The sequence below is a fragment of the Festucalex cinctus genome, chromosome 3 (assembly GCF_051991245.1).
Source record: "Festucalex cinctus isolate MCC-2025b chromosome 3, RoL_Fcin_1.0, whole genome shotgun sequence".
NCBI classification, from domain to species: domain Eukaryota; kingdom Metazoa; phylum Chordata; class Actinopteri; order Syngnathiformes; family Syngnathidae; genus Festucalex; species Festucalex cinctus.
Window position 1 is genome coordinate 18,375,341 of NC_135413.1, and position 17,899 is coordinate 18,393,239.

The 17,899-nt window shown below is 37.2% G+C and overlaps 1 protein-coding gene across 1 annotated transcript in view; it reads right to left on the reverse strand.

Annotated features, from left to right (window-relative positions):
• The window catches only part of LOC144015904 (synaptic vesicle glycoprotein 2B-like), a 36,185-nt gene that overhangs the window by 9,372 nt on the left and 8,914 nt on the right, over positions 1–17,899 (reverse strand). The window contains exons 2-10 of the mRNA XM_077516357.1: positions 16,161–16,711; positions 13,891–14,114; positions 9,565–9,745; positions 6,724–6,875; positions 6,489–6,622; positions 6,120–6,209; positions 4,320–4,433; positions 794–882; positions 628–703 (exon numbers count right to left, since the gene is read on the reverse strand). Of these exons, the coding sequence (XP_077372483.1) occupies positions 628–703; positions 794–882; positions 4,320–4,433; positions 6,120–6,209; positions 6,489–6,622; positions 6,724–6,875; positions 9,565–9,745; positions 13,891–14,114; positions 16,161–16,402 (1,302 nt within the window). The 5' untranslated portion in view covers positions 16,403–16,711. The remainder of the gene's footprint in view (positions 1–627; positions 704–793; positions 883–4,319; positions 4,434–6,119; positions 6,210–6,488; positions 6,623–6,723; positions 6,876–9,564; positions 9,746–13,890; positions 14,115–16,160; positions 16,712–17,899) is intronic.

The following is a 17,899-nucleotide window of genomic DNA, read 5'->3' on the forward strand; positions in this document are numbered from 1 at the left end:
GAAATGCATTAAGTGTCCCAAAGACATATTTATAAGTTTTTATTTTATTTTATTTTATTTATTTTTTATTTTTTATTTTTTATTTTTTATTTTTTATTTTTTATTTTTAATAATGCTAGAGCATACAGAAGGGTTGATGCAGCCTCTCAACTGCAGAGAACGGGTGAAAAAAATGGTAGTAATTCAAAAAAGAGGCCAGCGGGTGGCAGCAAAGTATAATAGATCAACCAGGGCATGTTGAAAACAAGCCGTTTCCCCACAATTCTAAACAAATTTGTGAATAATGATTAAACTTAGCTATATATTCTAACGCTAATTGCTGTAAAATGGAAACAGATAGAAATATACTTTTTTTTTCCTGATGAAAGAAGAGACTCTCATCTTTCTTTTGGTATGTTCCATGTGTTTATAGCAATAGAACACAATATTCTGTGGGCTTTGCAAAATCAGTCAAAATCCAGTAAAACAAAGGGGGATGCTTCAGTGAAAATGGCTGCGAGTGAATGAGTTTAAGTGATGCCATAGAACACATATGCCACCTTACAGAAGAAGTTTTGTATGAAAAAATAATACAGTATCTACATGAAGATATTTAGATATCTAAAATTTATATTCACTATACATTACCTTGACTCTGGACTCATACTCTTCATATTGAAGGTGCTTGATCATGTCTGGGAACCACACCGACAGGCCATAGTAGCTGTACCAAAGCAGTGTGATAAAAAAAAAAGCAGCTGTTTATGATGCAATGACTGGAAAGTTGTACGTGGCGGTGAAAGTGTGAACAAACCTGAACGCCATGCAGAACCAAATGATGGCCATAAAGAGAGTGGCAAATCTCAGTTCAGCAGAAAAAAGAGATACTACGTTCTTTAGTACCTGGGACCAAAACATAAATGCATATTACAGATCATCTACATCAAATTCAGTTTTTTAATTGGATCCTCACAATTTCACACAGTATACTGCTGATCCTGTTCAGAGTTATAGGAGAAGCTGGAATCTATCCCGGATGACATATGGTGAGAAATGAGGTACAACCTGGACTGATCACTAGTCAACTAGAGTGCTAACACGCGGGTTCCGTTTTTGTTGACGCCTCATTGAATGACTGAGACACTGAGAATGAATTAGGTGGCAGCTACTACTACTAGTGCAATGAGATCTACCATAGTAAAATATCAAGAATGCTCAAATTAAATGCCCCCAAAAGATGGCTATTTAAAGTTTTTCAAATACAGTACAATGTTTTTACTTTCTCCTTGCCAAAAACGGAACAAGTACAACTTTAACAAATCCACAAGAATAAAAGATATAATGACCAGAAACAAGATATAGACTATAAATAACAGAAACAAAAAATAGAAGCAACAATAATATTCTATTTTCTCATATCCCGATAGTGGTCATTTTTTAGCAATAATCAGCACCATCAAATCAATAGCTCACTTAGGATGAAGTAATACACTATTATTAATTTGCAATAAAGTATGAGCAAAACCAGTTGTCATCTTTATGTTGTTGAATGTAACTACTAACGTAACTTTTTGACTTCAAGTAATGAGTGAAGTAGGCCTAATTATGTGACAATGTATTTTTTCAATGTAACTGTGGCAACGCTGACTGTTAGTGAATGATGCCCATTATCTGCTTGGGAAGATTACATTACTCCAGAGCAGCAATTTAAAGCGGAAGTCAACCCAAAAATATTTTTTTTTGACAATATGTTCTTTGAAGCCCAAACTAGTCTAAATACAGTATTTTGGTTACTATTGTGTTAGTTGACGAGTAACACGGGCTGAGGGCTGAGCGGATGTCACCGAAAGTTAAAATATAGATGATGTCGCTAACATGTATAATGTGAACCTGTGCCATGTATTAACAAATGAATGCAACGATGCAATGATTGTTTGAGATAATCGCTATGTCACACAAATCTGGTATGTCACACAACACTAGTCTGAAATGTCTTTGGTGTGGTTGTCAACTTCATTAGCGTTTAAACATGCCCCATAATTGGTAAATATACTTGTGAGCCAGCAGCCAGCATAAAACACATATACACATATCCATTTACGGTAACACAATTGCACACACTTTGCACACACAACACGCTCACATGTCAAAGCACATACTTAAATGGAGTGCGGGAGTAAAGGCCTTTTTGACATGTCGCCATGAGATTGCAAGAAACGTGGTTTTGACATAACATGTATTTTATTTGAGTGTGGTTTGAGTTTTATGTGCATATTAATCAGTATTGGTGTGGGGCATTATGAGTAAAAAGCTTTGAAGGGATTTTATTCACAAATGGGAAGTACAGTTTATTTTAAAGTCATGAATGTGTTGTCTGCATAGAAAATTGGACCTTGTCAACAAATGGGTTTTGCAAAGCTGTTAAGGTCGCAGTTTTAAGAGGAACTGAGAAGAGGAAGTAAGCACCAGACATTTAGAACTCAGCAGTTCAAACTTTGGTACGGACTGACTGGAACACACTCATCTGTGCTTAGTCATGCTATGTTCAGCATCCCGAGGTTATAAATTGCCGGGGACGAAACGAGGCGGGTGTGCAAAAAAGATCGAGGCTCTCTCTGTCGAGAAGGGCATTTTCGTCTCTGCGCCCCATTTACCCCTATATGCTAAATGAGGAAGTAATTCTAACAATCAAAATAAGAGTAATTTGTGGTAGACACATTGTCTTGATTGGCTGTTAGAAGATAATAGTTCCCCTTGTTTTGATCAGTTTTATTAAATTAAACAGCCGGGGTAGTAAATGGTAAACTTCCTCAATTATTTTCTTTGAGCTACTAGTTTAGCTCAAAGATAATTAGGCCCAGGTGGTTCATCACAGAATAGCTACCTGTCGTGACTACCCTGCAAAGGAATAATTCTTTTTCAAAGCTTTTGCCCTTCCTTTTGGTTTTTGATTTTTCTTTTCTTTTTATTTTTTCTTGTTTCTTCAATTGATGGTCTGGAGTAAGGAGCAACACATTTGTGAGTACATGTGATTCTGTTCTGTTTGAATTTATGATGTGACTCATTAATTTTTGTCATTAATCAACATATATTCATTATTGTACAAATTTTGCTTTGCTATTGGTTTGAACACTGATCAAGTAATAAATCAAGAAAGACAAGATGTGGTTTAGGGTTTTCATGTGTGTGGTCACATTAATCATTGATTTTTTAAACCCAACCTTCACCTTCCTGCTTTAACACTTTTCTCTCACTATTTGAGTCATACTTAGAGATACCTTATTGAATAGATAATAGTTCCATCTACATGTCGGCTGCGTTCCCAAAAATTCCTGAAAGGTTATTTCGGCTTACATAAACAAATAAAACAAGCCCTTACGGTTCTAACAAGGACAGTAAAACATATTTAGGTCATTCTAAGTGCAACCGATCATAAGGAAAGGAGCCGCTGTAAAAAGAGTGTGATTAGATTTTATATCCTTAAATCATCAAAGGTTACTCGTTAAGGGTGTAGTCTAAGGGAAGCCGGGGCTGACACTCTAAAACTGGGGCGGTGAGAACCTAAACGAATCCTTTTCGACGCCAGCTTGAAGCGTCCCCGTCATCTCTGTAAATCCCGTGTTACTACGGTTTGAGATAAAAGGGGGCCTTAACCCTTTGTAACGGAGAGTTGGCCAGGTAAGCAGGATCAGACATATTTTCAGACGTATTTTTTCAATGTAACTGTGGCAACGCTGACTGTTAGTGAATGATGCCCATTATCTGCTTGGGAAGATTACATTACTCCAGAGCAGCAATTTAAAGCGGAAGTCAACCCAAAAATATTTTTTTTTGACAATATGTTCTTTGAAGCCCAAACTAGTCTAAATACAGTATTTTGGTTACTATTGTGTTAGTGGAATATGAATTAAGCAGCAAAATCCATCAGTTTTTACAAATATCTGAAGGTGGCCATTTTGCTACTTGTTGTCGAGTGAAAATGACATCAAAATTACGCGGGTCTCAGTTAACAACCAATCACAGCTCAGCTCCAGAAAACAGGTGAGCTGTGATTGGTCGTTACCTGAGCCCTGAGCAACTGTGATGTCATCTTCAGTCGACAGCAAGTGGCAAAATGGTTGCCCCCTGAGATGGATAAAAATGTATAACTCATTCTTCAAATGTAATATTAATCAGAATGTCATGCTTAAACTAGTGAAGTCACATGTAACATATTATTGTCAAGAAATGTTTAAGTTGACTTCCTCTTTAAGAGTTGTGAGCCGTGATAGGTTTGTCATTGAATCAGTTTTCGGTATTACATTTAAAATATATACAATGCAACTGTGTGATGTACGAACCAGTTTACAGAGTGTTAGTGAGCGGACAGCCCAGCGTTGTACAGCTGTTCCTGTAGCACTTTGAATCTCAATTAACTCATCCTCTGCTGTCTTTGGAGCCTTGATGTGTGTCACCTGAAAAGATAAATGAGAGGTGCTATATTAATCTTATCTTTTTCCCACAATCAATGAAAATTCTTCAACATCTCCAATGGTGTCATTTTTGATTTCCTCAAATAGAACTTGCAAAGAGGAAACCAAACTTTTGAGCCAATGCAGATGATCCTTAAAGGTGCTTTGCGGAGTTTGTCACTTTTTTTTACTCGCGACTGCCACCTCTGGCCTAACGCGTAACTGCAGCCTCTGTGTCAAGCTCGCACATGGTGCTCGTGTGAGTATGCGCGCTAAAAAAAAAAACTTAATTTTTTTTTTCAGTTTTCTTGGAGTCTGAACTGTAGTTAGGGCTGTGCTCAAAGCCGGCCTCTTGTTATTGTTTTTTTTTTTTTTTCAAGTTTCAATCACAATTGTGTCATACGCTAACACTAATTGTCCGTGTGTACGAGCAAATTGATTGGTCAATCTCAGTTAAAAAGTCAGGGCTCAGTACTCTTCTGGGCATTTGGTGGAGCTTGCATGATGTAGAAAAAGCTATAACGTTAAAATTTAAACTCCACAATGCACCTTACACGATGCCTATGATATCACCCACTCTGAAACATGAGGGTTTTTTTTGCAGTCTTATTTTTTTCACTTCTTTGGCACAACTCTGAGACTAATTACTTGTAAATGCTAAAATAGTATCCCTTTAAATCAAACTCTTTTAAATGATGCCCTCCAGATATGTTAGAATATTTAAGGCCGTCCTGTGAATAATTAATGTCTGATGCAATTCTTCCACCAAAAAAGCATCCTGTTTTTATCATTAAAATAATCCAAAAACTTCAACCTGACTAAATGTAGCTCTAAATGTGATTATACTGTATTTGTGAAAAAATATTGAATGTGATTTAAAGATTATAATTGAACTATCAGGGACTTCGTTTTAAGTCGTATGAGTTTGTGCATCATACACATTGAACTGCACATTTTCCTTAACCTTTTCTTATGTTCCAAGGGAAGGAGACCTTCGTCTGACTCAAAAGGCAAAGAAACTCCAAAATGTAAATGAGCCAAGAAAATGTCATCTCAAAGCAGCCTTTTCAACCCTTCCCCAATTTTTGCTTAATGACCACCTTGGTTAGTGCTGGAACTTTCATGTTGATTTTATCTAAAAGTCAAGTAGACTGTTTCTGGATACTTTGCATTTGCAGTACTTATTATGTTCTGAGGTTGGATCCCAAAACTCAGACACAAATAAGATTTTAACTATTTATTCACTTAACATCAGGAGGCGTGGAAAAAACTTGACTAGACGAGAAACGATGAAAATGCATCGAGAATCACGAGACGCCAAGCCCCCTTGGGCTGTGGAGATGCACAGAAGAACTGAGGTAATAATCCGACAAACACACACTTCTTGATTTGTCTTAAATAGACACTGAATTGATCGGATTGGCTGTGGCTAGACATGTGGGTAACAGGACTGACATGGAATTATCTGATTGGCTTATGACCAGAAAAAGAGATTTAAGATTCTTGACATCACATTGCTTAAAACCAGTTAAAACTAGACGCCGATTACATCAGTTCAAAACATCACTCCAAAACAGACACTTGACCTCACGATCATGACCCAAACTTAACCCTGGCGTGACCCAGTCATGACAGTACTCTCCATATGGATAGCTCTATTAGATATAGCTAGCTACAGTATTTACTCACAGTGAAAACTTTTTCCGGCTGTCCTTTGGCTCTCCAGTTGGTGTCGTGGACCTGCTTCAGAATCATCCATGCTTCATCGTGCTTGGCATTCTGCTCCAAATGATATTACAATTTTAGCACTAATTCCGCACATGAAGTCAACAGTTGGATTCATAGTGCTTGTAGATCTACATATTCAACGTGCTTGCATATTTAATGTAATTTGACATTATTAATGCACATTATATTGTTGAATGAATGCTCTTAGTTGAATGTTAAAGTCTCAGATGGCTGCATTGGAAAAAAAAAACACAACACCTACAATATATACTAATGTGAAATTGTTTTTCAAAAGTGAGCATGGAGCCCAAACATGGTGGCAATGATGACCTCAAGCAAGAAGCGAGGGCTCTCAGGCATGAATGTTAGTCCGACCAGAGAGGCGATGGCAGGAAGAGCCGCAACAAGAACAAATAACCTCCAACTGTGGAACTGGAACTCTGTGCCCATACTGAACCCCCAACCTACACAAAATACAAGCACAGATACATTGTTCATCTTAAGATTGTGCACCATGTCGTATTGCAAATGTAGCTACAATCACAATGAATTATTAGGATCTTACCATATCTGGGAATGATGCCCCAGGCAGTGAAAGAGGCATAAATCCCACCAATCATCCAAAACATACACAACCAGGAAAGATGCTCTCCTCGCTTGTCCATCTGGAGGAACTCAGAGAAGTACGAGTAGACGATCGGCACTGTGCCACCGATACTGAAAAATAGATGGGATTCTTGTCACTAAAGCTGTTTGTTAAAACAACTGAATAAAGTTGCATGAAATACACACAAGCTGTGATTAAAAATAATGATGGAAATGAACATTTTGAAAATGGAATGTGCCTGTCCATCATCAAACAACAACAAAGCTCATTTGCACCTTCTTCCTGTACAATTATACAATATTTGGTAAATACCAATATCTGTGTTATCCCCAGATAAATAAATAAATAAATAAATAAATAAATATGTCCATAGCTGATTACAATGCATACAAGTTTTTAATTGTGGGAATGCTGAAAGCATCCCACATGTTATTCGGATTTTTATTTTCCTCACTTTTTTGCCGAAAAACAACTCACCCATAATGCTTCAGATTTACACCATTCAAATTTCAACTGGCTTCAAAAATTCACACATTCCGGTGTATATATCGTCTGATTCCACGTTACAGTAATCGCACAATTTGACGTTAAATATCAACTTGTCCCCATTTATTTTCAATAGGACTGACATTGAACTTTTTCGAAGTCCCATTTTCCACGCCCACTTCCATACATACAACTGATCATCATTACCAGCTCTGTGATACTGCACAGTTGTTTTTATTCATGGATTTTTCAACTTCAATTAAAACTTTGTAATTTTCACATAATTTATCTTTAATTTACTTCATAAACCATTCGACTTAACATTCAGCTATTGGCATTCAGCATTCCCTCGCAATTTCTCCAGAAATTGCACTTAGTCTAGTTTATTTCTAATAACCTATCATTACTTCAATGTTTTTATTTTTTAATTATCAGTAGTAACAATCTGACTCTCAGTTGATTCTTGGCTCATTCTTTTCTGTCAGGAGTTTGTATGTTGCCCTTTATATGGGGTTGTACTTGGTTCCCCAGCTTCCTCCCAAAAAGATGAATGTTAGGCGAAGTGATGACTTGAAAGTGCACTACAATGTCTGCACTAAATGTAACCAGGCCAGGTTACATGCTGCCTCTTGCCTGAAGTCAGCTGGTATAAAAGTTGGATGGATTACTAACAGTATATAGTTCCAAAACTATCAGAAATAAGTCAGTCAGCCTGCAACGCCTACCACCACACAGCACAGGAACCTACATCAGTTACCATATTATAAAGAAACCATGTGTGGTTTCCACTTGCTAAATACATTTGCACAAACACATGAAAACGCATGGTTATTACACACGTACCATAAGGCAGAACATGGCAGACAAGCTACACCTACAAGACGTTTATTGATGTGGTGCAAGCTGTTTGCGGATGGGATCATTTGCGCTGTGCCGTGACCTGATTTCTGAGTGTGTGAATCCCAGCGGACTGGAGTTATTCTGAGCTTAAGCATTGTACTTGGTCCCCGCAATGAAACACCAGACTGCGCGCATGCGGCAGTAAATACATTTTATGAGCTTCACGACTCAAGGAAAGATAATTTAATATTTATTGTCAGACATCAGATGATGACAAAGTAAATGTTTATTGAATGGAATTGCATTAATTAACTGATGAGGAGTTAATGGGTTCGGCGGTGGCAAATTTTAGTTTTAAAAACTATTGAGTTGAAATGATCACAATGCCAGACATGCTACAGCTACCACAAAGAATGTATCTACTCCTTGTAGGCATTGTCACCAAACACTCAGCATGATGACAACGTTTAGAGCCAAAACAAGTAAACCCAAGACTGGTTATTTAACACCTCTGGTGAAATGGATGCTCGCCACTCTCTGCGGTAAAAAATCACGGGCTAAAAGTGGTGCTACAAATCAAGTCGTAGAACCCAACTTCTGAACTTCATACAGAAAGACTGTTACAAACAAATTCATCGGCTTTATTACCCTGAAAACAGTGAAAGTTGATTTACTGGAGAAAGCCGAATGTGTTGCTATGACTGGGGATCATTGAACGTTGCTAATCAGTACAGATTACATTGCATTGATGTGACTGCACACATTATTGACTTCACAGAAACCGCAATGCTCAGTTTCTACTTTTCTGGAACGTGACAGTTTTTATTTTAATAAAACAAATGGGTTCAAGACAGGACGTTTAAAAAATAAAAAGTCCTGAAAAATATTCAACAAACCTAGTTAGGAATTCCTAGACGAAGACCCCATTAGGAGGAAATATATTAAGGAAAAATAAGTTGACTTTGGTCATTATGGTGACAAACCAGCAAGTTTTTTTTCTGGATTGGAAATAACACAGGTGTCTCCCAGAAAATAATATGATGAAGAGACTGTGGGAACAAATTGACACTTTCTTAAAATAATCGCCTAAGTCATTTTTTTTTTTTTCAGATTTTTCAGGAAACAAAAAAATTTTGCATCATCCATCCATCCATTTTCGTGACCGCTTATTCCTGACATACTAAATATTATTCTGTCATTCTGCCACAAAATGCTCAATTCAAAAGCAATATTTATCTCTGTATTTTTTTGTGTCCATGTATGAGAAGAAGAATAAAATGTGCAGCCAGAACTGATTCAGATTTTGCATTTGGCAAAAATGTTATTTGGTTAAAGGTAATCATGCAGTAAAGCTTGGAAAGTTGATGTGTTTATAGAACAAACAAAAAAATGTGAAGCTAACAACACAAGAGTTACCAAAGACACTGTTGTTACTATATGTACTGTGTGTGAGTGCTGATGTGCGTGAGTTACCCGATGCCTGACAGCAGCCTGAAGAAGAGGAAGAAGCCATAGCTCTGGGCGAACGAGGACAGGAAGACAAAGATGCAGTCTATAGCTAAGGCCACAACCAAACAGCGTCGACGGCCAACTTTGTCTGCGAGACCACCCCATATGAACGCTCCTACCATCATACTCAGGAAGACAATCAGACCTGCAGAGAGAAACACAAGTGTTATAAACCTGTGCAAGAAGGACTTTTCCTTACCTCTGACACAAAGTGCTGAGTCATGTGAGGTTCCCTTGTTTTTGTATGAGGAGCATCTTTCTTTTCCTGATTGATATCAAGTGCCTTGAAATAACATCTGTTACCAATTGGTTCTTTGTAAATGTCATTGACTTGGCTGACCTTAAACACACTTTTGCCTGTTACATTTACTGTACTTGATATTATGTCACATACTCATAGCAGACATAGAAGAAAAGGAATAGCAAAACAAATGCATTTCATTATTTTAATGGATGTCTGAGATGAACTGACACATTTTAGAGTTAAGACTTTGTGAAGAAATAAAAGTTAAATTTGCATTTCTCAAAATAAGCATTCACATTTTGGTAAACATTTTTTATTGTATGTTGTATAATAGCAGGCGGCACGGTAGTCGAGTGGTTAGCACGTCCGCTTCCCAGTTCTGAGGTCTCCGGTTCGGGTCCAGGGTCGGACCTTCCTGGGTGGAGTTTGCATGTTCTCCCCGTGCCCGCGTGGGTCTTCTCCGGGTACTCCGGTCTCCTCCCACATTCCAAAGACATGCATGGCAGGTTAATTGGGAGCTCCGAATTGTCCCTAGGTGTGCGTGTGAGTGTGGATGGTTGTTCGTCTCTGTGTGCCCTGTGATTGGCTGGCAACCAGTCCAGGGTGTCCCCCGCCTACTGCCCAGAGCCAGCTGAGATAGGCGCCAGCAGCCCCCGCGACCCTTGTGAGGAATAAGCGGTCAAGAAAATGGATGGATGGATGTATAATAGCAACAAAATGGAATGCAGTATATGCCAAAAGTACAAGTCAAAATTTCCAAATGTATTTCAAAGTGTCAATATTTTGTGTCAATTGTTTCCCAGCACTGCCTAAGGCGTACTCACTTTTGTGAAATACTGCAAGTATTTTACAAAAAAAAGCATATACAGTTAACAGTAGTGCTGTGAAAAACGTCGACTAAGTCAGATAAGTTGTCCACAAAAATACCTTGACACAAAATATTTGCCCTGAAGTTTCACCAATATTCTGACATCAAGATTCTGATAGTATGATTATTATGAACAAAAATATTACAGTAGTAAAATTGACCTTTTTGAAATATTTGGGTAAATAAAAACTACTCATGTTGTTCTTGGGGCTAACTAGTACCCGCTGAGACCTTTTTCTGCACACCCCTTCCCTCCCTGCTCACTGAGAAGGAGAAAAAAAAAGTGAATTGCTCATTACTAGTGACAGCCAATAATAGCGATTATTTAAACCTTTTGTTTCTTTTTTTTTTTTTTTTAAACCAGAGTAAACTGTCAAACTGGTAATTGGCCCATGCCTATAGCACAATCTACATAACAGGTCATTCCCCCTCTCTCCCATATCTTATCAACTCTTCAGTTATCCTGTCAATTGAAGGCTAAAAAGTCAAGTCATCTTTATTTATATAGCGCTTTCAAACAGCCTTAGCTGTCACAAAGCACTTTACAGAAATACAACAAAACAAACATAAAAACAAAAAAATATCTAAAAAAAAAACCTGTTAAATATTGTATTAAAAATCCTTATGATCATCAATTAGTAACCCCTTTTGGTGCAAAGTTGGTACTGCAATCAAACAATGAAATACTCAAAATAAGTCAATTCAAGTGTAAATGCTACATTAAAAAAAAACAAAAAAAAAAAACATTCCAGATGAATGATCATAAGACAAATTAAATATTGGACAGACCAATTTACTATATTGGTTGTCCTCAGGGTGTCCACGTGAATTTGGACAAGAGGTGGCACACAACTTTATTTATTTATTTATTTATTTATTTATTTATTTATTTATTTGTTTATTTATTTTCTTTGCTCTTAAAAGTCTTAAATGATTTTGTTATTAAATACTTTCAAATATTGTCTTTAATTATGTGAAGCATATTCAGTTAGCTTTTGTATGAAACGCTCTAGATACTGTAAATAACACCACCATCCCTTGCCTTTTCTGAACTCGTAACCAGTCAATTCCAGGGCACATTCACATTTGCACTTGTGGACAATTTCGAGTAACTTTAAATCCAACACGCATGTTTGGGAGATGTGGGATGGACACCCATGGAAGGACAGGGAGCGCACGCAAACTCCACAAAGAGATGTTCCAACAAAGATTCAAAACTACATCTCCTGACTGTGAGACGGTCCACCATCTTCCTTATACAAATCAGTGAATTTTAAATTGATGGTTACATAAGGGGTTGTGATCTCAAGGTTGATATCTGGGTGAAGGAAGAAGGTTGTCCGTGGCGATGGAATTACAGCAACTCTTCAAATGACTCAGAGTTGTGTGCAAACAATACACTTGTTCTGTGTGTTGCATAAGACTAACTCTGGAACACAACGCCAGTGTGCAGATGGCCGTACAACAGGGGGGAACTGTGGCTGTGATAATATTCACATTATGGTCCGTTGTTTTTTGTTGTTGTTTTTTTTTCCCTTTTAATGTTGCATACATGTTGTTTAGGAAAGTGAAATCATGAAAACATGTTAGAATATTTCATATAAATAAATAATAGCGTTTGTGTCTAGACTGCATTTTAGAACATCAAATTTACAACCGAAATGGTTGATGGTGGCTGCACTGCAGCACTCTTTTTACTCCACCCATATTTCTTCACGTCACATCTCCATTTCTCTTTCGCATTCACTGCCCTGCTTATTCATTCACACACTGGAGTTCTCCTTGTATCCCCCTGTCTGCATTTGACTGTTATTTGTTTTTCTTGTTCTGCTGCTGTTTTTGTTATTTTCTCACCCCTTTTCTCCCAGTGGAGTTTGTTTTGTTGCTCAGCCTTTATCCCACGAAATAGCCTACAGTTCTATGAACGTCGGATGTGCGTACAGTATGTATGCGCTTGCACTTCTAACCATGCTCTGGGTAACCTGTAGAATACAAATAAGCAACTTGAGTAAGCCCTTAATTATGCAAAGCAATAAAGACACAGCACTCAATCCCCAGCAAGCAAGCGGATTCCCTTCTGCATCCTCAGTGCCCAGTGGATAATCTGACTCCAGAGGTAGTTTGAGGATTTTACTGCATGAACAACACTCTACGTTACTGACACTCATTCACATGGATGTATCCCAAAACGGATTTACAGCATTTTATTGTTAATTTTGAAAGGTTAAACTTCATTGGCAATTCATTTATTTGTGATCATGCAGATTGCTAAAATTAATACTTAAAATTATAATTATATACATATATTGGTAATTAGCTTAGCTGGATTATTGTATTTTTATGTGTAAGGTGCAGTAAAAATCCTTTAATTTTCAAATAAATAAATAAATAGATAAATAAATAAATAAAAACAGTGGATGACTATTAATGTACTACTTGTGCTTGTGCAACCTAAAACGGATTTTAAATCTACACAAATATTTTAGTATGTGTACAGTACAATGTACCAGTAGTATAAATCCACATGAAAACTGGATGTCAGCTTTTCAGTTTGTCATCTTTAATTCAAATTCGTTCCTATTTACTTTCAAATTCACTTTCACATTCTCATTGTCACCTCATCTGCATCTAATTGCTAACAGGTGTACATATTTTCATGATACATGGACTAGAACAAAGACCGGGAGATGCAGAATTGCTACTGTTGTGAATTTATACACATTAAATTGATTCAGAGAAGCTGCATAAATATTGAATGACGACTGTTGGAAAAAAAACAATACATTGCATAGTTTTTTTTTTTTTAAATGCATATTTTACTGTTATAGATGCCTATTTGCTTTGTCATTATAGCCTGCTACTGTAAGAGTCTGTCACTGCCCTCCGCAATGACAAATAGTACACAAAAATACTTAGTAGTAATCATTTTGAAGTTTGCGTATATATTACTTTTGCGTTTCAAACGCTTTCATGTTGTTGATGCATTTGATTTTGTTCATGTAAAACTGTCATTGAAAAGTTTTTATTTCTGTTGATCGCATATTCAACACAACCTCTATTATACTTATTGAGGCTCTGTAGGTCTTTGTGGTGTTTGGGAAACAATATGCGATTTACTGTAACTTTTGGACATGGGCATCATAGAATGTTTTTATGTGAGTGGCAGAGAAAACCTTACCCAGCATCCCTTTCTCCGCATTGGAGAGGCACAGATCCTTTTCGGCAGATGGCAGAACAAAGGCAACCACAAAACATTCGACCCCATCAGCCATGAGAGCCATGCCCAGCACCATGAAGAGCGTCCACTGGAACTTGCCATGGCCGCAATCTTCCATTATATCCTCGTACTGTTCCGATAACTCCTGCAGTTCCGAGAGTGCAACACCAGCTCGAGATTTTGCCCTGAGATTGCATAGTGGGAGGAAAAAAAAAATATTGAGGTTGAATCACTCCCTATTGAGCTCACAATTAACATAAAAAGGATAGATGATGTTAATGGGACAGCTACTAACAAGCCTCAAATTAGTTCTCTTTCTACCCTGTAGCCCCTGGATGCCATTTTTAGTGAACGTCAAAATGTTATACTTCTAGCTATCTAGATCTTATTACTGCAATTACCACTCCATTAATTTTACATGATTTTAACTGAGCGTTATAGTGCCTCGAGAAAGTATTTACATACAGCACTTCACTTACAGCCATATTTCAAAATGATTTTTGCAAATTTATACATGTACAAAGTTCAAGTATTGTAACAGCCTTTCACATATAGTACTTTGTTGAATACAGTCCCCTCCAAAACTATTGGATCGGAAAGGGTTAATCCTTTGTTTTTGTTACTGAAAACATTTGGGAATCAGACCAAAAGATGAATATGAGATAAAAGTTCATAATTCCACCTTTTATTTCTTGGTATCTGCATCTAGATGTGACGAACAACCCACTTTTCAAGTCAGTAAAAGTATTGGAATGGAATTGATCTTGCCATTCCAATACTTTTGAAGGGGAATTTATTTGTCAGCAATAACAGTGTCAAGTCTTTTTCACTATGATGCTACAAGCGTTTCATGTTATTGTAGCGTGCTGAATGTATAATTTTGAGATAAAAGTTACTCTATTCTACTTTGGAATGAGGCTGTAACATAAAATGTAGAAAAAATGGATCTTGCATACTTTACAGACACTCTTTAAGGGCCTTATTCATAGACAGGCATCCGTGCGCTCAGCATATAAATAAGCGTATCTTCATTTTCTTGCCGAGGTAACTATAGTTTACCATGTTGGAGAATTTGAATGGCCATATGGTGCCTCGATAGGCTGTCCAGTGGACCGAGGGAGTTCTTTACTACATACTCCCATGTGCATCTGACAATTTGGTGACATAGGACCCTATTTTAGAGACAGGCGTTAATGCGCTCAGCATAAAAGCGGGCACATATTCATTTGTGGTGGATGACACCATATTTAATTTATAAAATTACAACAGTGTGCCCATTGAACCCTCTGAATCCTTGTAGAAATAATTGAATGAAATTTATTATTATTATTATTATTATTATTATTATTATTATTATTATTATTATTATTATTATTATTATTATTATTATAGGGGTCCAAAGCCTGTCATTGAAGGACTCTACACGTCTCAAGGCCATTTGGTGAATTGTAAAACTTCCAGTGGTTAAAGAAAAAAGAACAACGAATTTCCTCCAAGTATGAACCATTTCACGATTTAGTCCCACCAAAGTTTCCAACCTGCTCAACAAAATAATTCTTTAAAGTCAGGTGTTCTCTTTTGTCAAGTATGGTTATTTTGCAATACCTCTTTGAAAGGATTATACGGGCAGTGCATGTATCAGATCCAATACTTCAGGCTTTTAAGAGAAGAAATACTATACTCATGTAAGAGAGGGCGTAAAATGCCTTGTAGCATATATGATACATTCGGCATTGCAGGGTTAGCACAGATTTCACAAAAGATTTGAAAACATCCGATGGTGGTGACTGGTGAGTCAAGACAGCAAGTTGATAGTTTCAGCTGCTGTTTTTTGCTCTACTATCAAATTCTGTCATGGTACTAATTGAGTTACTCCTGGGTGTTTTTTAGTGCTGCATCATTTTATGATCTTGCTTATTTATTGTCATTTATGTATTTTTATTTTTTGTTTCTATTTTTATCATGCTGGGTTTTGACCTGATGGATTTCATTCTTCACTAAAACAGCAAGAAAATTCATTGCATTAATCTTTTGAAAATAGTTCTGGTGCTGTTTGATTTGGGTGAATCTTGAGTTTATCGACTACAGCCAATAAAGTGTGCATGTTGTTGAGGTTTTTCCGAATGATTTCATAAAACTTTTCTTGTCTAGCCCTTACTAACTCTTACAGTCATATAATCTATTGGTAAAAACTTTTGTACCCTGTGAGTGCATTGCATGATGTGTCTCACCTTGCAGCTCTCTGTGCGGCCTTCACCTCATCGGGGTGTGGTATACCTTGATATTCTCCTTCATACATTTGGTCTTCTTCATCATGACCTTCAGTCACATCACTTGCCGCGTCCTCTTCCTGGGGAGGGTATTCGGCCTGGTAACCATATCCATCGTGACCACCTCCATCACCTTCTCCATAAGTCCCATAACTGTCACCGTCACTTTGGTGGTATATGTTGTTTTGGTAGCGGTCGGCCATCCTGTCTGGTTCTTGCTTCTATCGATGCTGACAAACAAATCGGAACTCGTGGAAAGTGTCTGTCTGCTACGATTGTTTGTGGCGATAATCAGCAGCCTGTTTGACCTTTCAAGGGTATAAACTCTAAGCCTTCAGTTATAGCATGATGAGTAAATTGCTATAATCCATTGGTCATTTAATGCATTTCTTGCTTTCTTGTAGTGAGTGTGTAATAATGCATGCCTGGATGTCTTAAAACCCGATTTCAGTAGCTGCTGTGGTGCAAAGATGACTTCAGAGAAGTGAAAAACGTGTCTCTGATGTCCAAACCTAAAGACAGAAAAAAAATGTTCAGTTATTTTTGTTTGTTTTTCCACATTTTTAGGTTACATTTACATTAGAATTAATCACAGATTCCAATATGTTCCCTTCATCTTCTGATGTCTCTTACTATTTCCATCCTGTGTCAAGGCTTTCTACGGATAAAATATGGACGCTGGGCAGTGTTGGAGTATGTTTGTGGTCTCAGCACAGACTAACAAAGCTCCCCTGCCAGTGTCGACGTCAAGGCAGGGGGGGTCACATACAGTGCCAGATCTCATGCTCTAAAATGGATTCTCAAATTTAAATTCAGGCCTACATACTTTTGATACTTCAGTCATTTGCAATACTGTATTTGCAGTAGTATATCAGAAGTGAAAGCATTGGTATGGATTAGCATATGCACACAAGGACCAGAGCTGCACATTCACCGAGCAGCAAAAGAAAGTTAATACATTAGTCACATATTGAAAGGTCACATATCAGCAAAATGATTTAGTGGCAGATAAAATTCAGTTGTGCAGGCCTGCCACAGATAAAAGTATGCGTGGGAAGCACTAAATACACCTGTGTTGGAGGACTGCATAAACACAACCACATGAAATTCTTCCTGAATAAAATGTCACATATGCGAACAATTTGGCCGCAGTCTCAAGCCTTGATTTATAACCTCCAAGAACCTAACTTGTTTTTGTAATATAGGAGGAAGCAATGAGAAAATTTATATCAACTTGAAGAAATTCACAAAATCTCCAATCATTTTGTAGAATCAAGCCTAATTTAGAGGTGCTGAGGATGTAATCATGCTCAGAAATTGATTTTATTTCTCAAATTCATCTGAATGGACTCACTCAAGGGCATGTCTAGTTCTACTGGTTTGTATGCAAGTACAGCATTTAACTCTTTGACTGCCAAAAACGTTTAATGAGGTCTTCTCAAATCCTAATGAATGCCGCCATAAACGTTAATTGACGTTTACTAAGTTTTGATGAAATCGAACGTTTTCAAGATGCCGTGAATGATCAAAGCCACAGAGCGTCAATAAACAAAAAAAATAGTGTCAAAGTCACTGTTGTGCAAAAATTTTCATCTTTTCACAAAAAGCTTGTTTTCTCTATTTTTTTTTTTTTTTTATTTTCGCTTATGTCACTCAAATTACCTATTTTTGAATGGTGATTACTAAAGAATGGAATAAGG